At 47.8% G+C, this 23,408-nt stretch overlaps 1 protein-coding gene across 2 annotated transcripts in view; it reads right to left on the reverse strand.

Annotated features, from left to right (window-relative positions):
* Nucleotides 1–21,951, reverse strand: part of SUGCT (succinyl-CoA:glutarate-CoA transferase) — a 34,242-nt gene extending 12,291 nt beyond the window's left edge. The window contains exons 1-12 of one of the 2 annotated variants that reach the window (XM_078598266.1): nt 21,712–21,951; nt 20,831–20,882; nt 16,645–16,718; nt 15,776–15,861; nt 13,390–13,440; nt 12,796–12,916; nt 11,850–11,941; nt 7,483–7,626; nt 4,950–5,045; nt 3,863–3,934; nt 1,595–1,692; nt 595–697 (exon numbers count right to left, since the gene is read on the reverse strand). In XM_078598266.1, coding sequence (XP_078454392.1) covers nt 595–697; nt 1,595–1,692; nt 3,863–3,934; nt 4,950–5,045; nt 7,483–7,626; nt 11,850–11,941; nt 12,796–12,916; nt 13,390–13,440; nt 15,776–15,861; nt 16,645–16,718; nt 20,831–20,882; nt 21,712–21,796 — 1,074 coding nt within the window. In that variant the 5' untranslated portion in view covers nt 21,797–21,951. The remainder of the gene's footprint in view (nt 1–594; nt 698–1,594; nt 1,693–3,862; nt 3,935–4,949; nt 5,046–7,482; nt 7,627–11,849; nt 11,942–12,795; nt 12,917–13,389; nt 13,441–15,775; nt 15,862–16,644; nt 16,719–20,830; nt 20,883–21,711) is intronic. The other variant, XM_078598267.1, reaches the window with a different exon arrangement.
* Between the last annotated feature and the right edge of the window lie 1,457 nt (nt 21,952–23,408).

A 23,408-nucleotide genomic window follows, 5' to 3' on the forward strand; every position in this document is an offset into this window, starting at 1 on the left:
GAGAGCTGGAATTCAACTAAGCAACGAGTGAAGAAGCCGCTTGTCTTTGAATGCAGGCGCGTGTGGAGCATGCTTGATATCCCACGGTAGGATAAGGGTGAGCAACTTGCAAGTTTGGGAAATATGGCAGAAAAGCGTTGGAGATGTATGTATGCTGAACTTCTTTCGCACCCTGCGTAGCCAACCGTCCTAATCGTAGGTGCGGGGGGAAGGACAACAAACTAAACACAAAGAACGGTTCCAAAGCAATTCGTTTTCAATCGAGATTTAAAAGTGCCTAGCTCCAGTGGCAGCCTAATGTCCAAAGGATGAGCCGCAGAAGCGCGTATGAAAGCTTGCGGTGACCGTCTTTGTTTGATGGCCAGCAGCCAAAAGCCGGGGGTGGCCAGAGTTTGTGCGATGATGGTTGAATGCTGCCTGACGAGATCATCGAGGCGTGAACCAGGAGGGGGGAAGGAGGTCGCGATGGGCGGGGACACGTGGGCAGGGTGGAGGAGGCAGTGGGCACGTGGCTTCCGAAGCCAGGCATTGGAGTGGCCACCCAGGAGCCGGCGAGTGAGGTGGGGTGAGCGTGGTCACTGCGTGGGGACTCACCTGGGGGTCAGAGAACACCTGGCGCATGCTGTTGATTGGTCCGTAGGGCACGGGGCAGCCCTCAAACAGCCCCAGCCACTGCGCGGTCGTCTTCTCGGCGAACCTGCACATGCCATCGAGTTGATTTGTTTAGCCAGGTGAGAACCAGGCGAGTGAGAACCAGGTGAGTAAGAACCAAGCGAGTAAGAACCAGGTGAGAGCCAGGTGAGTGAGAACCAGACGAGTGAGAACCAGGTGAGAACCAGGTGAGTGAGAACCAGCTCAGAACAAGGAGAGCAATAATCAAGTAAGAACCAGGAGAGCAAGAACCAGTTGAGAACCAGGAGAGCAAGAACCAGGTGAGAACTAGATGAGAACCAGGTGAGTCAGAACCAGACGATTAGGAACCAGGTGAGAACCAGGCGAGTGAGAACCAGATAAGTGACAGGTGAGTGAGAACGTGGCGAGTGAGAACCAGGTGAGAACCAGGTGAGAACCAGGCGAGTGAGAACCAGGTGAGAACCAGGCGAGTGAGAACCAGGGGTAGAGTGCCGAGCGTGTCCGGCACGCTGGGCAGCAGTTTTAGCGACCGGCCTCGCCGCGCAATTTCAACCTCGGGCCACGTTTTGTCGCCAGCGGCTGCGCCGCGGTCCGTCGTCGTTTTAATGGAGCCGACGACGTTGGTCGCCGTTCGTCATTTTACACCGAGTCGCCACGAGCCCGCGCAGCAGGCCCCCTCGGGGGCACCGACAGAGTGTTGGCCGTGAACCGGCAAAACCCCACGCACGCATCGCGCAACGTGGCTGGAGAAACGGAACCATCGACTCCGCCGCGCTGACCGTCCACTCGCGCCGCCACCGCCCCCCCCCCCCCGCGAGACCCGAACGCCCCTACCGACGACACTGAAGCGACCACGAACGCCGCGACGCTGGCTTGTTGACTGCGACTCCCCCCCCGCCGCCGCCCCACCACCTCAACGCAACCCCCACCCCACCGCTCTGTGATGGCCACCAGCACGCACCTGGCGGCCAGCGTGGCGACGAGCTCCTTCCTGTGCCGCACGCGCAGCTCGTTGGTGGCGAACCTCGCGTCCCGCGCCACCCCGGGCAGCGACATCACCTTGGGCGTCGGGGAGAATTAGCGGAACGCCCGTGGCGGCAGGTGACCTCGCTCGCTCGCTCGGGACGGGTGCTGTGAACACTGTTGGGAAGTTCTTCGCACCTGTGAGTCGCGAACTGGGGTGGGCGTTGAAATCGGGTTGGTTCGTACCGCACACGGTCCACGTGGAATAAAGTGGGAATCGTAATTGAGACTGCAGGAATCCGATGAGCTATGAAGCTCTTTTTTCAGAGATGCCCAGCGGGACATACGGAACTGTAAATCATCCATAAACTATTCAAATATTTGTATTTTAGCAGGTAAGGCCCACTCTTTTTAAGAAGCAACCTGGCCACAAATGATAGCTCGACGAAGTGACTTAGCATACAGCAGCCAAATACTCTAAACGCATGCTTCTAAATTTTAAGGGAAAAATCGGAGGACCCGGATGAAAATCCACGCGACCACGGGGAGAACATGCACACTCCGAATATACAGCAGGCGTCAGGGTCCAATCCACGAACTCCCGTATACCAGGCAAGATAGTTAACATCTCACCACCGTGGTGCGCCAATCTGACATGCACTGCGGGTTTCTTAGCATTCGGACAGTTGCATTACCAAACTATCCTGTAATCAGCAATAATCAAATGATAATCCGGATGCGGAGGTAACAATACTTCACACAAGGTTGACTCGATCAGACTGCAGGGGTCCACAGAGTGCAACCATCACAACCACAAATGAACAATAAAATAAAGCAAAACTACAAACTAGGCAGCAAAAATTGAGACAAAGAGAGAATGTATTCTTGAATGTGAATTGTGAGCCAGGATTACTGTGTAGGAGTAGTATCGAATATATTGCGGTGTAACTTTGTGAAAACTTCTGCTAGGTTTTTCCCAAGGTGGATCTTTAAATCAACGTATGATTAACTAAATACAACTTGCAATTTCTGTTGCTGGCCTCATTGTATTATTTGTGGCCATGCATGAGTCATGGTTTACTCGTATTATTGTGCAGGGAAATAGATTTTTCAGGTCCATACGGCGTACAGACGTTGTAATACGGGCAAATAAAATAAAATAAATGTTTATATTATTGGTTCTTTCGGTAAAGTCACGTAGAAGGGAAATAATAAAATAATACAAATATAAAACAATAACAATTCTCACGACGTTTCGACTGCAACACAAGCAATCATCAGGTGTGAAATCCACAGCAAGAAAATGTTCTTGCAATTTTCTGTTGCTGGGAAACGTCGTGAGAATTTTTATTGTTTTATATTTGTATTATTTTATTATTTCCCTTCTACGTGACTTTACCGAAAGAACCAAGAATATGAATCCCTGCAGTCACGAAAGCTTTAAATCAAAAATAAAAATAAATGTTTGTTTATTTGTTTGTGTTTCTCCCCTGTGATGGGACTTTTCAGGATGAACGTTGAGATTTATAAGGGCTGAATTGGTCTGTAATAAGGTCGGCATTGATAAGAGGTCGACTGGTATGACGTTGGCATATATTTACTTACGGACAGGTAATTGAACCTCTGTTTATCGGCTGTCGGAAGGAATTAAAATGTGATATCAATAGCACGAGCTTCAAATACAGGCTTCGAATATATATAAAATGGAAGCCAAAAATGCCAACGTTTTTTCTTTAGTGGGCGGAAAAGAGAGTACCCGGAGCGATTCCAACTACCCCTTATGAACGCGCAACATTCAGCACACATCCAAGCAGAAACCGCACACAAACCGGGCTTAACTCCTCGGCTTTGCTTCTGAGATCTGACAATATTTGCGAGTATTCAGGGCGACTTTGTTACAGGCGCTGTATTAAATCAGAATATTTATTTATACTGGAGGAGCTCTTTTTCACAGACGTTCAGTTGGGGCGGGTCAGAACGTTACAACCACGAACACAAAAACACGATGGGAATATAAAGTAGAGGAAAGGTAAAAAAATTACTTTAAAAGTTTTTAAGAAACTATTTTTTTTATCGTACCAGTTAAAGCACACTGAGCTATTTATTTTTCAAAGGTCACCTGGACCACAAATGATAGCTCAACAAATCCGGCTTACCGTGTGGAAATGTATAGGGTGGATGTGACTCAGGCAAGGGCTTTGTATTGTGTTTGTTGGGGGGCATGAGGAGCAGGAGGAGGAAAGGAACCTCGACCCACGTGTCTCACCTCGCACGTGGCAACAAAGTGGTCGTTGTTGGTGGCGCCGATCACCAGGTAGCCGTCTTGTGTTTTGAAAGCCTGCGGAGATCCATCGCAGCACGGCGGGCAAACGGAAATCCCTGCGACGTTGTTGTTTTTTTCTACCACGGTGCGGTTCACGAAGCTCGGGAACATTTGTAGTTTATTTCCCTTCCATTTACTTTTGATATTTGAAATGCAAAAACAAATTGCCGTTCTTACATTTACCAAATCCCATTGGCATGCGGCGAGTCCGGCCGAAACACGAGAGCACCGTGTCAAGTGGATTTACGGGGTCGAAACCGCGGCTACGCGCTCGAGATGAAGACCCACCACGCACACGAGGGTGGGGGTTCACACGCTGAGCTCCGCACAGATAGATTCAAGAAATCCATCGCTATCATGCTGTCTCCTGGCCGCCTCGCAGCCCACGCCTGCAGTAGCCGATGCTCTCAGGCAGCCTCTGATCCAAGCGCCCTCACCAGGCTGCTCAACCCCCCTTAGCCTCCGAGATCTGACGAGATCAAGCGCACGCAGGCATGCCGAATTGGTCGTAGGACCCAATGGACGGTGAACCCAATAAAAACTAATTTGACCGAAACATGTTAAATAAAATAGTGCGCAGTGACGTAGCTATCGGAGTGTGCAGGCGGTGCAGTCGAAACCGGGATCAGACGTTGGAGAGGTGGGGGGGTGTACCCGTTTCATGGCTTGCAACCAGCGTCCACGCGACACCGCTCGCACACTCACAGCAACCTTGACCACAGACGGTCCGGGCAGGCGGGCATCTCTGTCCCCGTCGAGGCTCCGGAAAGGCTGAGCAGCTTGCAATGATCGTGGTGCGTGTGAACCCGTGGCTAAGGGGACCCTGAGCCGGCACCGCTGAGATTCTGGGTTCAAATGCGGGTTTCAGGAGCCGTGATTACACCGTGTTGTTACCCATGGCCTCAGCCTGGTCACGATGACCACACATCCTTTGTGCAAGGGCCCCCCTGCGCCAACAACGCTACGCCGCTGGTAGTGCGCATCGCAAAGGGTTTCCGCTTCCGCGAAGCAGCGCATGTGCGTGCGTCACCTGGTAGGGCACGATGCTCTTGTGCGCAGTGCCCCAGCGAGTGGCCTCCGCTCCGGCCGTGAGAAAATTGGCGGCGACGTGGGAGAGGCAGGCGACCTGCGCGCCCCGCACGGCGGCGAGAGGAGGGGGGACGCGAGCGAGATGAGTTGGTGGTTCTCTTGCCCCCCGCCCCCCCCCCCCCCGTGACACGCAACTCGGACGATGGTCGTTAGCATCGGCGCTTGGGGCCCACGGGCTACGCGGGGAGGACGAGCGAGCAAGCGAGCCGCTCAGTTGTCGCAGAGCGGTCGCTTGAGTGGACGGTGAACTCAGGTGGATGGGTGGCGCAGAGGTTGGAGACGGCACGGCTGAGATCCTGGGTTTCAAATCTGGGTTTCTGCTGCCTCGTATGTACGTATGTGTGTGTATGTTGAACTTCTTTCGCACCGATCATAGCCGACCGTGCTAATCGGAGGTGGGGGGGAAGGACAACTAACAGAACACAAACAGCAATTATAAAGAAATGAGTTTTCAAACTAGATATAAAAGTGTATAGCTCCAGTAGCTTGCTAAAAAGTGTAACGAGCTGATGTGGTCTGCACCCAGTCACCAATGACGACACGACAAATATACATCAATTTGTATTTCTGACTTAATTTCCGTTTTGATGTATACACATTATATATTATATTGACGAATGCATTGATTGGTCTCCTATGTGTGCTTGTGCACGACTGCCAATAGCTGCATCCTCTTTTGTTTTTTCGGTAAAGTCACGTAGGTAAAAAATAAAATAAAATAAATGAAGACAACTAAATAAAATCCCGACGTTTCGGGCACAACACAATCGTCCTTCTTCATGTGGGGACAACGTAGCGAAAGCACATCACCACATAATCCGCTACATTTGCCCTCGTCCTGCTCTGAGATTGAACGATGTTGTCTTCATCAACACGTGGATGAACACTCTTTGTATAGCGTACAAAGATCATGTCCCATCTGTGGGTAAAGAGGCCGACAAGAGTTATTTCAACAGAAGCGGTGTCACATCATCTCCCAGGCTATCCTCTCACACTTCCAGCTGCGAGAGTTTCAAGCGGAAATAAAATCTCGCGGCGTGTTCGTCGAAAGCGCAATTTGATTCTAATTTGGGTAAAAACGCGTAATCAGCACGGCCTGTCTCGAAGAAGGCGACGGGATATCAGAATTTGGCGCAGGTGTGAGTGGGTAACCACGGGCTGTTTGTGCCTTTCCTCTTGTGATTCGCGGAAGCCACCTTCTTGTGTTCAGCGAGAGACGGCGTACGCCAATGTTCCCAACTCGGAACGCTTCAAGAGGGACAATTTCGGTGTTTGGTAGCGCAAACATAAAAACAACCTCAGCTGGCAGATCGGTTACGCTGCACTGCGACCGAAATTCATGGGAACCCGAAACGCATTTTGGCATTTCACGTTATTGCTTTTGTTCTACCCGCGCTGTACAACCGCGAAGGGGTTCATCTGTCTGAGCAAATCCATATCCTGTGCCTGCGCTGGCCTTAATCACCCTGCGAGTATGGCGCACATATGTTGGGATCGTTGTGAGTTTCGAGTAGTTTAATTGCTTTTGAACTACTGTTAATTTCATATATGTAAATAATTAGAACGTAACAGATATTTGGCAACGCACGCCGTTCGATACTGCCTCCAGAGGTCTGCGGCGCACCAGGAGAGGTGTGGGCTGCATGGCGTAAAGCGGGCTGGCTTACGTAATCAACACAAGCTTCCTCGGGTATCCAGTAAACAATGACCAATTTCCGCAGGCTTAATTTCTCGCTCAATATTGTCTAGATCTATGTGTTCACCGTGAGAGGTAGATGACACGTGACTCGTAGCCAGGTCCCACAAATGTGTTCCCTAGTCCAACTGAAATCAAGCCCCGGAAATATCCAAATGCTAACCGAGGCTGCTCTGTGCGGTGAAATTCACGCCAGGATGGCGAATGGAAGGTTGGGAGTTTGCCGACATTATTATGAAGAGGCCACCGATGCAGCCCATCAAGGGAACATGCCCATCGCAATTACGACGAGAGATGGCGACGGCTTTCATCCATTAGTGGATTGTTCATTGCTGATGAAGACAATAACAGGACATGATTATTATAATAATGATCATGTCCTATTACCTGCTGTAGCGCCTCCTACAGCCATCATCTCGTTGCTCTGCAGTTGGGCTCTGCTAATGTGTGACAATTTAATCTCTACGTGTGTCTATTCTAAACTAAACTATTTTCATTTTACCAGGTAAGGCCCCACTGAGCTATACAGCTCTTTTTCAGGAGCGACCTGGCCACAAATGACGGCTCAATGAAGTGGGCTTATCATCACGTGGAAATGTACAGCAGCCAAATACTCTAAACGCGTGATGTTGATTCTAAATTTGGAGGAAAAAACCAGAGGACCCGTACAAAACTCCACATGACTACGGGGAGAACACACAAACTCCAAATATTCTGGCACGGGAAATCGCGTCGGACGAGGCTCGCAATCTCTTAACCCTCCCTGGGGAGTGGTCACCTGGGACGAGAGGAGGTTACAGTCCAGGTGCTGGCCCCTCCCAGTGCGGGCCCTTTGCAGCAAGGCGGCCATGATGGATCCGTGAGCGAACAGCCCCGTCGCCAGGTCGGTCATCGCCACGCCGGGACGCACGGGGTCGCCGCCCTGGGGACACGCGGCGATAACGGCGGTATCAGTCGTCTGACTGTCAAGTGTAGCTGGCCCGCCCTGTCCCTCTCCTGCACGTATGCATGTTGGACTTCTATCGCACCATATGGCAGCCAACCGTGATAATCGGAGGTGCGGGGGACAGACAACGAACTGAATACAAAAAAAAGCAGCTCTCCTGTGATCGTAACGAGGGGGACAGGCCTCTGCGTGCGACTCCACAAACAGATGGGTACCAGAGGTTTGTGAAACGTCAACACTTTATTTCAAGGTATTCTTCCAAGGAGCGTTTGCGTACATGCAATCATGGCCAGACCCACACCCTCATCACCCTCCACGTCACGCAACACCTCAGCTCAGTCCCTCAACACGGAGTCCACCTCGAAATCTCTGACCCCTACGGTTGCCACCCTTCTCACAGTCCACACCTGGACACATTTCTCAGTCAACCTGTGTCTGTGATCAAAACCGTTGAAGTAAACTGGTGTGACATTCAACTCTATACCGGCACCAGACCTCGGAACTAAATCAATTCCTGCTGCCACGCGAACGTCGGTGTCAATTCCTCCCAACTGTCCAGGTCAGACCTGGACAGATGGCAACCCGAGTGAGCACCCTGCTTGTGTGCGCACGTGCCCCCACCACCCTGTCATTTTGACACGAGAACGAGTCCTCAAGCACCGTCACGAACCCCGCGTCATGACCTTGTGCAAATGAAACCGCAGCCCCCCCCCGAATCCAAGGGCGCTAATCAGAAAGGAAATTAGTGGCCAGGCCGCATGTTTGATCGAAGCACGTTTCCCGCTATTTACATTTCCTGGAAGTTATCAAAGGGGGTTTGGGAGCATTGATTTGTTTTGCAAGGGCTCATGTTCTTATTGCACCGTGGCTGAAGAGGGAAACGATGAGTACTCTCCATTCGGGGTAATCAAAGGCTGCTCTATCGAAGCCCCCCCAGTCAACATCAGCTGAGTGGGAGGTCGCTCCCCACCGCCTGTGTCTCACTGGTCTCGGACTGCTCCCCACCCACCCCCAGTGGTCTTGTGCTGTGAACTGCGAGGGTCTCCCGAGTGGATACTTTTTTTGTTCTCGTTTGGGGGTATAAAACGCCGATTGCACAAAATCTAATTTAATTGGATGGAAAAGTTGATTGGATGAAAAAGGTTAACCAAAAAGTATGTATTGCAGGCACAGTGCTAAAAAATATAGGTATATGTCTCATAAATCACTGAACACGTGCCAGGCTTACGATTCTGAGGCTCAATATTAATTTCTGGTTTTCAAAATAATACAGCAATGTACACACAAAGTAGGGGAGTAGTGGAACAGCGATTAGCACACACCGCACTCTGAATCAGACGACCGGAGTTCGATTCTTGGGCCACGGCTAGCGATACCTGAACTGGTCCTGGCCCAGCCAGCACCAAGTACGTATTGTCATACAACCTCCATGACTAACACACCCTGGGACAGGGCCTCAAGCCAGCAGTGGATCGCCAAAGGGTTGCGTTTATTTAAATGTTAAATTTGACTTGCCTTATAATCATATTTTTTTTTACTAAATTGCTTCCTCTGAATGAGCTGCTATTTCAGAAAAATTTAACTTTTTAAATCAAATGTTCTGACACTGTCTCGGCCTCGCTGTGCGCTGTGTTGCACCAATATCTAAGTAGTTAACCTCACATTCAATAAACTTTCAGAGCCAGGGTGAACATCCGACAACAACCTATTTAATGAATAGAATGAGGTCATACTGAGGGAAAAACACAGCACAAAATATAGCATCTGTTAATACTTACAATATCAATACAATGAATGAACACTGCAGTATCATAACATTGTCTTAGATAACATGAATCTCAATAATAGGTCCTGGATGAACCAGGCACCTACATTAGCACTGAATAGCTATACAACAAGATAATAAGCTACTGAGTTGAATAAAGGTCACTTTGTGTAATCACCATACTGCAGCCAAAATGTACAGCACTACACTTAACACTGAACTATGGATGAGATACTTCGTCCTCCTTGCTCTCAAGAACACATTAAAATTAAATGGGCACAAGTCTGGCTTGACTTATCCAACTACAAATAACATTCACAATAATGCAAGTGGCAGGCTTCGTTGTTAACTAGGCCTCATATTTATCTTAACAATTTAACAGCATTATAAAGGCATTTACAGCATTATAGCGGCAATGCCGACATTATAACAGCATTCCCAGTATTAACATAAACGAACTTACAGACAATGCTTCTAAAAGTCCCACAATGAACAGATGCACCCGTCTTCACTGAGACGCTAATTGTGCCTCCATTTTGGACACTTTGTAATGGCTGACACTCCTGCCTTGCCTCGTGGCTTCGAGACCCTTAACTCGTAACTTCCTGGTCACGTGACCAAACTAAACACCATCATATCAGGAAGTTCATGTGTAAACACACCCTCATATCTGCCGTGGGGCAGAACATACACCACCTTGCCAAAAAGGGAGCTGTAAAACATTCTCACTAAAAAAATATGGTGGGGGGGGGGAACTTAAATTATGTTTTTTTTGTGAATACATCTACAACATTTATTTAAGAATCGCAGTGCAAAACAAATAACATGCAGCCTCAACCTTTCTCCACTGCGAAGGAAACATTGCCGTGTTTATTGTTCTATTCACGTGACTTAAGAATTCTATTTTTTTTTCACGGGCCATTGATGGCATTTGGCCTCCAAATGACAATCAATCAGGGGCATTCAGAACTATACCATTTCTGGATATTCTGCTCGGACGCGGTCAAAATTGTAAAATAACACACGGTGTTTTTTCCGAAAGAAAACGCATACTGATGCATATCTGAAAGTAGAGTCACACCATCACCCCACACAGAAATCTGCTCTTATCAAGACGCTCATTCATCGAGCTAAGAAAGTGTCAGATGATGACAGTCTGATATGTAAAATTCAACATGTTAAAGAAGTGCTGCAAATGAACGGTTACAATGATGCACAAATCTACAGGGCATTGAATGCCAAAACGAAATAAAATAACACGAGCAATGAAACTTCCCAAGTAATAAAAACTATCAAAATACCGTAAATTGCGGGAGTAACTGAAAAACTAGCCAGATGTTTGGAAGAACAAAACATCCGAGTCAGATTTGGCACAGTACATAAAATACGGAAATTAATATCTGGTACAAAAGATGTATTACCGAAGCTATCGACAGAAGGTGTGTACAGGATTAACTGCACGTGTGGTAAATGTTATGTTGGGCAAACAGGACGAATGATCAGCACGAGACTAAAAGAACATGAGAAATATATTAAATTCTCCCAAATGCAACTGTCAGCAGTAGCAGAACGCGTGTGCCAACAAGGACACTCAATTGATTTTGATAATGTTGAAGTTCTGTGCAAAACTAGCTACTATTGGCCAAGACTAATTAAATAATCTATCGAAATTGAAAGAAATAAAAATAATTTTAACTGTTCGAATAGCTACCGCCTTAGTGCTGCATGGAAGCGAATCATCAAATAATACAGTATTTCAATGCATGCCTATAAACGGCAGCATACTTCAATAGGGATTACCGTTGGTAAGGCTATTTTAATACACACAATAGACAGGAAGGACAAGATCAAAGGAATCGCATAATCCACATGCATAATGTGCGTTGACTCAGTATTCCCCACCCCCCACTTTGCACAAGAGCGCAGAAGCATGGTCACCACATCTACGCCTCGATATCAGGAACGAAACAGTTAGACTTCTCCACAAATCTGTCTGTCGCCTGATGAAGCTAGTTGTAATTACTGGTGAAACGTTGTACTGAGATTGTAAATGTTGTGGCTTGGCTCTCCAACACACCGGTGTGCTATACTAATGACGAATTGTCATGTTCTGTTTATGTGACAACCCTTACTAGTTGGCTGTGTTGGGTAGTGGCGGGTTTTGATGACATATTTATATATTTATGCGATCTAACCCCAAAAACCTCTATTATAGACATGATACATACATATCGTAAGGGCATGTGATGGCTTTGTGATGGACTACGATGGCTGGTTATTTGTGATGACGGCTTGGTGATGACTTTTTAAGAGAGCCGGTGATGGTTGATGATGACTGGTGATGGCTGATAATGGCTGGTGATTGTGATTTCTGATGGAAGCTGGTTATTATTAGTGATGGCTGGTGATGGCTGGTGATGGTTGGTAACCTTACCTCAGGCCCCGATATGTGTAGGAAGCCAGACACGGCTGCTGCCACGGTATCGATGCCACCTCGCTGCACGTACGGTCCCGTTTGCCCGTATCCTGATGGGTCAAAGCAAAACGCTTACCAGATGACACAACCCAAAATTATTTATTTTCATTTGTGATCAGGGGGTCGAACCAAAGTTGTTATAGTGATGTCCCTTGAATACCGAGGAAAGCCTCAATGAGTCTCAATATGGTTTTCAGGACACTCTTGCATTTTGGATATTTAGTGAATTCCAGTCATAAGTGTTTCGCCATTATATGGGAGGAAACCAGAGCATCCGCAGAAATCGTAAGAGTCAAAAGCTCAGCCCAGATAGATTCAAGCATTTAATAACTCATTGCCGTATTGTCATCTCCTACAGCGGCCTCTTGCAGTAACATATATCACTGAGGGGTACATTAATAGCCCCGCCAAATGTGTTTGAAAGCTCCACTCGGCAGTTAGTCAGAGCTTCCCTACTCCTGTCCTCGCCAGTAGCACCACGATGGCGAGATGTTAACTCCCTCGCATGGTATGCAGCAGGTCGTGGATTTGATCCCGACCCTGATGCCTTCTGTATATTTGGAGTTTGCATGTTCTCCCCATGTTCGCGTGGATGTTTCTCCAGGGTTCCTCCAGTTTTTTCCTCCACATTTAGAATCAACGGGCGTTTTAGAGTATTTGGCTGCTAAAAACATAAGCCAATTCGTTCAGCTATCATTTGTGGCCAGGCTGCTTCTGAAAAATAACTATATAGCTCAGTAGGCCTTTCCTGGCAGGATCAAAAATAATAATTTATAGCTGCTCAACAGTGGTGTATGTCCACCTGGACATCTGTGAAAGAGAGCTTCATAGCTCATCGAGATTCCTCCAGTCTGAATGAACATTCCTATTCTGACTTTGTTCCACGTGCATCGTTTGGTGAGACCTGTTATGGAACAGTAGATCAGACGAGGCGCGTCCTCCCGCAGCTGCTCGTATCCCAGCCCCAGCTTGGAGAGTTTCCCGGGAACGTAGTTCTCCACCAGCACGTCGCTGACCCGCGCCAACTGGGGATGGGTTTTTCAAATGTCGTGCGGTAATAACAAGAAATAACCGTCCGTCTATTTATCCAGGAAAGCCTCACCGAGACACACAGGACTCAGTATTTGTTTACAGGAAGCCCCTGCGTACTTCCAGTTCAAACACTGAGAATGTATTTGACTTTTAATTAAAATAATGGGGGGGGGGGGGGGGGGTGGCGAGAGTGGTGGGTGCAGCGGTTTGCACACTGCGGCTTGAGTTCCGCAACAAGAGTTTGGTTCCCGGCCGCGGCTATCTGCGGTGAGCGGAGAGAGTGGGGGGGTCATTTAATTCCTTGCACCAGGGCCCGTGCCAACCCCGCTCCACCGCTGCGTGTAGGCCCCCAGTGTGGCGCCACTGCAATCTCGCTTGTTGTCCTGCCCCCGCACCTCCAAGTAGCACCGTTGGCTTTGGACGGTGCCAAAGAAGTTCTACGTACGTACACACATACATCTCTCACCTCTTTGACCACCGTCACTCCCTTGGGATGCTTCAGGTTGATGGCCACGCTCTGCGCGAGAGGAAACGGGTGGATAAAACGCGGCGACGCTCTTGTGTGTTGCCGCTGCGGTGGCCCAGCGGTAATACTCGTGCCTCGCAGCAAAAACACCCCCTGGGTTTGATTCCCGACTCTGGCGTCTTTCTGCGCGGAATTTACAAGTTCTCCTCATGCCCTGCGTGGATTTACTCTAAATTCTCAGAATGTATTTGTTTTTGTTTATTTCACTATGTACTCTTATTTGTTGACCCTGGTAGGAAAAATTCAGACGTCAGATGTTTTTACAAGAATGGCCCACAGAGTAATAGCATAAAATCATAACATTTGTGGAAAACAACATTGAAGTCATGCACCATTCAAGTGACACTAGCAGGTCATGCGAATCAAGACTGAAACACCAACTCGCACCAAGTCCGCTAACCACATGTGCAGGGATGGAGTACGTATCAGAAATATAACACCAAATCGCGCGGGGTCCATTAACCACATGTGCAATAGAAGGGAAATGTTAAGTCAAGGGAGGAATTAAAAAAGAAAGGTCAGAGAAGGGGAGAGGGATTTAAGCCAAAACCACGAAGCGAGCTCGTTCCAAAAGTGAGGGGAGGACACGTGAGATGACCTCTCACCGTGGCCGGACCTCACTCGGGGTGCATTCAGGGGAAGTAGAGAGGAGCTGCTAAGGCCACGTGACGAGGACTGCAGTGTGAGGTGGTCACCGAGGTGATCAGCTGATTTGGAGGATTTTGAGGATGAATGATGTGCAATGACGCTGTCTCTGAGCATCAAGGAGAGTGAGGTTTGCGTTGAGTACAGATCACAGCGGTGCGGTTTGCGCGGGGTGCCGAGTGCCCAAACGAAGAGGGGCTGAATGGAAGAGAGGGGGACCCAGCGTTGGAGGACAGCCTGTGAGGCCGGTTTGTCGACTCACACGTTTAGATTATGGAGGTTGTTTTTCTGCTATAAATTTCCACGTGATAAGCCACTTCGTTGAGTTATCATTTGTGGGCAGGGCGCTTCTAAAAAAGAAGCTAACAGCCCTGGGCTTTACCTGTTAATATAAAAACGAGTGTTTTTGTTTATTCTGTATTTTTGTAAAGTTATTTGTTTACCTTTCCTATACTTTGCACGACTATCGTGTTTTGTTTTGTTTATTGTTGTGACGGTCTGATCTGCCCCTAGTGGACATCTGTGACCAGAATTTTATTGCTCGTCGGATTCGTCCAGTATAAATAAATATTCTGATTCTGACAGACACCATTACAGCGAGTGTGGTAGCTTTGACGATGTTCAGACTGAGACGGAGGGGAATACAATGCTTCTTTCTTTCTGTAGAGGAAAGCAACTTTTATTTTCTTAGAAATGTTCTACATGAGCCTGGAAAGAGATTTTGGGATCTAGGATAACACTCAATTATATATATATATAAATTGTTTATGTTATATAGCGTCGTTCATGCAAAACTACATCTCACAACACTGTAAAGGACAACCGCAATAAAATAAAATAAGAACAAACAATACTGCCCCTCGCAAGACACATGCACACCAAAACCACGGCGGTAGTAAACAAAAAGGGTTCTTAAACGGAACGTAAATAGTGGAAGCGACTACATTTTGGTGAATATGAAGTGGGAGTGCATTCCACACTCAAGACATGTGAGGTTATTTTTGGTGACAGGCGAGGTTTGGTCGCAGCATGGGCTTGAAGTGCCCCGCGTATCTCTTCTATACATATGTAATGAAAGTAGAGCCTACATGCGCTGTGAGTGGACTAGTGGCCACGGGAGGTAATGACAGGGGAGTCAGCCGACATGCGAATACACTAGTGGCTACGGTAGGTAATAACAGGGGTATCCGTTGTGAGTGCGAAGGGACTGGTAGCTACGGGAATGATCGAGAAGGCAACGTGGTCAGGTGACGGAAGAGGATGACGGAGTCTGCCGGTGGAGCGAGCGTCCAGAGTCAGCGAGAATGATTGAGAAGGGGGGCGTGGCCTCACCTTGGTATATAAGGGGGAGATGCGCAGGAGACTTGGGGTTGTTGCAGTGGGGGTCTCCGCCTTATGTCAAGTGAATGTGTCGTCAATAAAGTGCCATCTCAAGAGAAGTGTCAAGTCGTCATTACACATATGCTAATTAAGCAACTGCCAGCTGCGCACAGCTGATGGTTGGTGATCACAGCAAGCTGTACCACAAGGGATTGGGAGGACTGAAGTAGAGATGATCCCAAATGGCACGAACGATTCTTTCAGTTTACTGCAGCATTGGGTGACAGTTTTGAAAATGAATCATCTTAAGCCCTCTGCCCCCCCCCCCCCCCCCTTAATCTGCCCTCCCCCCCACTTGTACCTTCTTGTTGCGATTGACGCTCAGGAAGTAGACGCTCTCCGTGTTGGCAAACGGGGGCCCCCACCTCCGCGTCTCGTCCCCCAGACCTGCGCCCGAATTTCCCACCGACCCCCAAAAGTGACGTGGGCCGATTGGCCGGATCAGATTGACAACGCGACGCAGTACAAACCACAATCGGCAGTACAAACGAGACAGACATCGCAGACGAGGCAACAAGACAGACAATAATAAATGGCGCAGGCAACACTTGAAACAAATGGTATCAATAGGAGACAGACAGGACGCATGAGCTAATAAGTAGCAACATGCTTTTAAAATAAATGCAAAGCCAGGTACTGGTGGCTACGCTGCACGTGGCCTATAGTCCAACGAGGGTTGGTGGATCACACAGATTCGTGAAGCCCACTCTCTGTGGCTGGGGAGGTCACAATGATCTGGCTTACCAGGGTACGGCAGTACAGCAAGTGGATTGAGTTCCATCTGTACAGAGAGTGAGTGTTGCCACCTTTGCGCACGTGGATCTTCCCCGTGTATGCCGGCTTCCTCCCACGTGCATAAACAGACTTTAATGGAGTTGGCCAAACTTCCCAATATAGGACGGCTGACCTTGGGTAATTATTGGTGCCAACTCTGGCTAGCTTCCTCCCACTGGTCTGTGATTTCACACGCCTCCTTGCAAAAACGGTGCGCCTCGTTTAAAATAATCCTACAACATTGAGACGCAATTTTCCTAGATTACGCTCTTCATCTTGAATCTAATCGTGACAATTTCATGACTATCTGTGGGCGGAGGGGGGGAGGTGTCAGCCTGTAAATCTTGACACGTCTAGTCGGCGATCTAGCCCCGTGTTCTCCGAGTTGTTTCTTACCTGGACGTTCCACCTTGATGACCTCTGCCCCGAGGTCGCCCAGGATCATGGTGGCAAAGGGGCCGGCCAGCACCCTGTGGGGAAGAGAAAGGTGAGGGGGGGGGTGGGCGCAGGTGTGCGTGGAGGATCGGGGGGATGGGGTGGAGAGGAAATCAAGGAGGGAGAAAGAAGAAGACATTTGAGTCCAGTCCATAGTCAGCACGTTGTAATAGCAACACTGATTTAAGTCTCATGCAAAAGTGGCTCATAAACTGGGTCAAGGATGGATCCCGAACATTTGCCGGTAACTGGTTGAGACTTTTCGCTAGGAATCCGGTTGAAAGTCCGTCAACAGCTACGCATCTACATAGTAACGTGAGATTTAACGTTTTTTCAAGATGCACCATTCCTACCCCTGAAAGGAGCAGTTGGAGGAATAGTTAAAACAATAATAATTTACAGCCTGGATGAAGAACTACCCATGCCGTTTTGCTGGTGGAGGTAGTTTCACCATACAGTACTTCCCATGCTGATCTTGCAGCTTTGGTGAAGGGAGGGGGGGGAGAGAACCCATATCCGGGTACGACCCCACTCATTATTGGCGTTTTAACCATGGCCAGGCATTGAACGCAGGTGGTCAGAGGTTCGTAGGGCGGGTGTGTGAGCCACAGCGCCACGGCTCCCCCTGGAGGAGCGGTGTGGGAGATGAATTCCGTTTTTAGTCCCAGGTGCTGGATGGAGAGGTTCCCACGGAAGCACCGACGCGCCTACTAAAGAGCTTGATAGCTCATCGGATTCCTGACAGTGTAAATATTTAATTCTGATTCTGAACTGCGCACGAGAGGTGAAGCACGTGGTTGTACAAGGGAACAATTCTTTACACCCGCAATGGCGATCATTGGCCATTGTGGGGGCGAGTAACGGTAGGCCGGCAGGCATCCAGAACCCTTGAGAGCAGTGGTTCTCAACCGGGTGGGGTACGCGGACCCCTGAGGGTAATGTGGCAATGTCCCAGGGGGGGGGGGGGTTAAGTGAAGTGATTTATAAATGTGTGAAATTATATCACGTACGAGAGCCACTGGTGACAAATCGTGTATGGCTGTGCCAACATTAAATAACTACGATAACATTAAAATCCATATGGTAACCTGGAACGATAATAAAATACCTTTCTATGCTCATCGATTCACAAAAAAGTGGCTTCCAGGAGTTACCAACGAGCGCGAAACAAATTGGCGTCACACATGCACAGCATCCGTTGGAATTGTTTGTATTCACTTGCAGTTACTAGCTAGTCGGGATCAAGGCCGTAGCCATGGAGTCAACATTGGGGGGGACCAAATCTTCCAGGGGGTCTAGGGGTCCCCCCCCCCCCAGAAAAAAAAATCTACATTTGAAAACTAATTTCTTGCCTAAAATATTTTTAAAAATTCACTAACATAGGATGGACTTTTTATTTATTTTTTTACAATGTCTAATAGTGTATTGTATTACATTGCTCTGTTTTTTCTTTTTTTACCTTGTCTTGTTTCATTGTATGTAATGGCAGAGATTACGGATTAATAAAGTACAACCATAACCACAATCATATAAACAGAAATCTATTTTATAGCAATATATTGGGGGGGGGGGACATTTTGAGCATATATGAATATTGGGGGGGGGGGGAATGTCCCCCCCCCCCCCAATATATAATTAATTACGGTCTTGGTTAGGAAACCTCGCAAAGTAGTCGATTGGTTCAAATGTTGATGTTCCCGATTCATATACAGTATTTATTTCTCAGAGCCATGTTGGGTCATGCAAGTGGGCACTCGGTTGAAACAAAACTTAACAAGGGGGGGTAGAGCAGCTCAAAACATTTGAGAACCACTGCTTTGCATGGGAGATTGGCAGTAAAAAAGCGCCCTTCTTTGAAGGTGTGCGCCTGGGTGGTGTACGTGTGCGCAGAGGCGGGGTGAACTTTGGATGCAAGTTGTGGCTTTATAAAAGGACAATAAAACCCCAACGACCGACCGGTGGTCACGGTTCCATTGTTCCGACGACCACCGTGCCACAGGTTGCTTCAACGGGTGACACAATTTACTGGGATAATGTAAGTAATCGATTATTTGAATTGATCACATTTTGTTCCGGAAAGCTTCGATGAGCTTCAATGCACCCATTCAAGAGCGTCATATATTGGGATGTTGTTTGGCCAGTTCCTTATTTTTAAAGTGTTTTGCACATAAGATAAAATTACCCAGAAAACCCACACGTCATGGGAAAACCACGTGGCCTTCACAGACGAGTCGTCGCCAAACCAACTTGCTCTACTGCCGCCTCTTAACCAGCTTGGAACCTGGGGCCTTTTGGGATGTTCTGCATGATCCACACACCATAGACTCCAAATCTCTGGATCGTAGGCATGTGACGTCATGCTCTTGACTCGCGATTTTTTTTTGCTTTGAACAAAAATGTTTCCGCAATTTTGTCCCAAAGTCTATGTATTTCAGGAGCCGTGAAACGAGGTCTCAATGCGTTTTCTAGCAGAGCAGTGCAATCTCCCCTATTGGTTACGAGCCTCTGGAATGGTATCGTAGAACTATTTGAAATCCCAGAATAGATTTTTACCCTTTTTTCTGGCAACGAAACTTAAATCTTTTTATGAGGAATCATGTCTGCATTAACCACAATACTTGTGTTCAGAATGCAAACAAAAAATCCACTCTGATAATATATGCATTGTCCTTGAAACTAGCACTGTTTGAGATGAGGCTCAAAAGAAAGCTATCTCTGGTGTAGACCAATCAGTTTCAAGGACAATGCATATCTTATCAGAGTGTGTTTTTTTTTCGATTTAAAGCTTTCGTGACTGCAGGGATTCATCTTCTTGGTTCTTTCGGTAAAGTCACGTAGAAGGGAAGTAATAAAATAATAAAAATAAAACATAATAAAATAATTTTCACGACGTTTCAGCCACAACGCAAGCAGCCGTCCTCAGGTGAAAACCAGGTGTGTTTTTTGTTTGCACTCTGACCACAAGTATTGTGGTTAATGCAGATATGATTCCTCGTAAAACCCCTATTCTTATATTTTAGTACTGGGAAAGGAGGTCCCATGATATTTGAGATCCCCTTTCAAGTGACCCTCTGGTCCACACAGTTGGCGGCACCACTTCGCAGCTGCTCTGCCACCGGGAGTAAGTTGCGAAACATTAACAGTCAAACCGATAGAAATATTTTAATTCTCAAAGATGGAATTTTAGCCGTAACTAAGTGCATAACCAAATTTGAATGTATATTCTTGGTTCTTTTGGTAAAGCCACGTAAAAGGAAAATAATACAATTTTAAAAATAAAACAATAAAATTCTGACGACGTTTCCATTGCAACACAAGCAATCATCAGCAGGTGTGCAAAACAAGTAATCATCATAAGGTGTCACACCTGATGATGATTGCTTGTGTTGCAATCGAAACGTCGTGAGAGTTTTATTGTTTTGTTTTTAGGTGTGACACCTGATGATGAATGCTTGTGTTGCAATCGAAACGTCGTGATAATTTTATAGTTGTATTTTTTTTAATTTTATTATTTCCCTTCTACGTGACTTTACCAAAAGAACCATGAATATGAATCCCTGCAGTCACGAAAGCTTTAACTCGAAATCAAATTTGAGTGGTTTTTGTTGTGTGCAGTCATGGGTGGCTGGGCTGAGACCACTCCCTACCCTTAAGGGACCTCGTTGGATTCTAACCCAGGCTCTTGGTGCTAGCTCAAGGATCTGACCTCGGAGCCACTCAGCCACCTGATGATGACTATTCTGATGATGAACATATAGGTATGTTGAACTTCTTTCGCACCGTTCGTAGCCAACCGTGCTAATCGAAAGTGCGGGGGAAGGACAACAGACTGAACACAAAAATCAGTTCTAAAGAAATGCGTTTTCAATCTAGATGGTTTAAAAGTGCATAACTCCAGCGCCTTCCTAACATCGGAAGGAAGAGCGTTCCAGACGGCCGCAGAAGCGCATCTTTGTTAGATGGCCAGCAAAAAGCCGCTGCTGCGAGGATGACCGTCTATCCTGAGCCAGGAGAATCAGACTTGACGCTACATCTCGTCAGAATCAGAATATACACACTGGAGGAATCAGATGAGCTATGAAGCTATTTTTTTTTTATCACAGATGTCCAGTCTTCCTCAAGGAGACCTCACGGTTTTGCTCCGTACCTGCTGAGATCAAGGACTCGAATGCCATCCAGAGGTCTCCCTCCATCCTCTCCTGCAGGGGAACAACACAGGGCTCAGTGAGTGCTCCACTTCACCACGATATCGCAACCGGTGTGGCTCCCCACGTTCTCGCAGCTCTTTGATTTCTATTTTCTATTCGACACGAACGCGAGCAATGTTAAGGGAAGGCGGGGGGGGGCACAGATATTCAGCGGGCAGAATCCCGAACAATGAGCTCATGGGTTAGGGGAGAGAGAGAGAAAGGAGGAGTGGGGGGGCTCACAACCCTACTTACGTAGAGACTGCGAGCGGGAACGCGGAATTTGTTTTTTTTGTTTTGATACGGGGGAAGGGAAAAGCAAGGGCCGAGTAAAGGGAAGACATTCTCGCGGCTCGCATTTGTCCCTGGGCATTGTGTGCATGTCCATGGACGGCCTGTGTCAATCCACTGCTGGATGAGGACCTCTCTCCGCCTTGGGGGTGGGGGAGGGAGAGGCGATGCGGAGATTACTCGACGATCGATGTGTCGCCACTGCCCAGGATGCCTCCTCCTCCTCCTTTCCTCCTCTTCTTCTCCTTCGCGTGTGAAGAGCGCACGGTGGCAAAGAAGATCAGCGCGGGAAACACTCCCGAAAGAGGACAATCCGCACCACCCCCCCCCGCACCACCGTGGAGATGGAGCTATGAAATCGCGGTGATAAACGAATGCATCGTCAGCGCAGCGAGCGCTGGCGACGGCTTTGGGAAGGCGTTCGAGCCAGCTGTGGAGAGATCAAAGCTGCTGACAATGACGTGCACCGCACACGGTGGGCAACGTCGATGTACACACGTGTCATGATAACAGTAACCTGGCACGGCACGGCTGCGTTAGGATCTCTTACCAGAAAGCCTTCTCAGTTGTGTAACGGCCGGTCCGGAGGGTCGTGGAATACGCGTGAGCTCCTTTAGAAATCCGTGGAAGATCATCGCGGGACGCGGAGCAAATGCGTGGGCAGAGTGAAGGTTAGCGGCAATGATTCGCTTCCAATCCGCCCTCCAGCGTCGCCAATTAGGCACTGCAACGGCCCTTTAACTGGAATCGACTGCGGGCTCGGGGCATTAGAATTGCTTCCAAGTAAATTAATAAATATTCTCACGCAGCGGAAACACGTGGCTGGTTTGGACACCACGTCGCTCTCACGCACGCACGCACGCCCCCCTGCGCCCACAGATACCAGAGTGAAGTGAGTGGGGGGGGGTGTTAGCTCATGGTCTAAAAATAAATATGTATGGGCACTGCATGTTGAACTTCGTGCGTACCGTACGTAGCCACACGTGCTAATCGGAGGTTCGGGGGAAGGACAAAAAACTAAACACGTTGTGGCAAGCGCATCTTCCGTGGGGCATGTATTTCTAAGAGGGTTTAGACCAGGCAGGACTGGTGGGTAAAATGCTGCCCCCTACTTTTGTTGACCAGAGGTCTCTTGAAAGGCTGTCGAGAGAAGCGCTGTGACATCTACTTTCGCGGGCCCTTCTCAAACGTGACGGTGTTGCACTGATCTGAGAATGATACGCACGGATGGTGTAATCTCGTGACAATGCAATCGGGACACCACGGTGGCGAGATGTTAACTACCTCGCTTGATATGCAAGAAGGTCGTGGGTTCCATTCCGACCCTGACGCCTGCATGTTTGCAGTTTTCAAGATCTCCCCGTGGTCGCGTGGATTTTTTTCCGGGTCCTCCAGTTTTTCCTCCCTCCACATTGAGAAACGTGTTCAGAGTGTTTGGCTGCAATACATGTCCACATAAGCCACTTGGTTGAGCTATCATTTGTGGCCAGGTCGCTTCTGAAAAATAGCAATGTCGCTCAGTGGGCCTTACCTGGTAAAATAAATAAAAAAATGTTTATTTTAAATGGGGGTGGGCGGGTGTGACATACAAATTGAAAATTTGAAGTGCACCAAAGAGATATTCTAGATTTGAAGCTTTCGTGACTGCAAGGATTAATACGTTTAGGTTTTTTTCGGTAAAATCACGAAGGTAAAAAAATAATAAAAATAAAATAATAATAATAAATGAAAATAAATCAATTAAATCACGTTTCGGAGGCACCACAAGCTTCCTTCATCAGGTGTAAAAAGATTAGATATTTTGCTGTGCCTTTTTACACCTGATGAAGGAAGCTTGTGTTGTCTCCGAAATGTCGTGATTTCATTGATTTATTTTCATGTATTATTATTTTATTTGTATTATTTTTTAACTACGTGACTTTACCGAAAAAAATCTAAGAGTCAAAGAGATGTTTAACTTTTTGGATGCGTTTTCATTTCAGGTAATTATTTTGACCCGTGAGTCTTGAAACGGCAATGCCCTTTTTTTTTTATCCAGGAGCGCATCACGGAGTCTCAATATTTGTTGTCTTCAGGCGCGTCCTGCCTTGCGATGTTTGGCCATTGCCGTAAATGATGGTGAGTTAACGCTCCAAGGTCGTCGTGAACGGGCTCACCAACCCACTTTGCTCCACCGCCATCTGTGGACGTGCCAGCAGAGCACCTCGCAAATCGCCCATCGCCGTCTTGTTGGCGTTTCACAAATCT

Source organism: Lampetra planeri, chromosome 10, assembly GCF_965212315.1.
Source record: "Lampetra planeri chromosome 10, kcLamPlan1.2.h2, whole genome shotgun sequence".
NCBI lineage: Eukaryota > Metazoa > Chordata > Hyperoartia > Petromyzontiformes > Petromyzontidae > Lampetra > Lampetra planeri.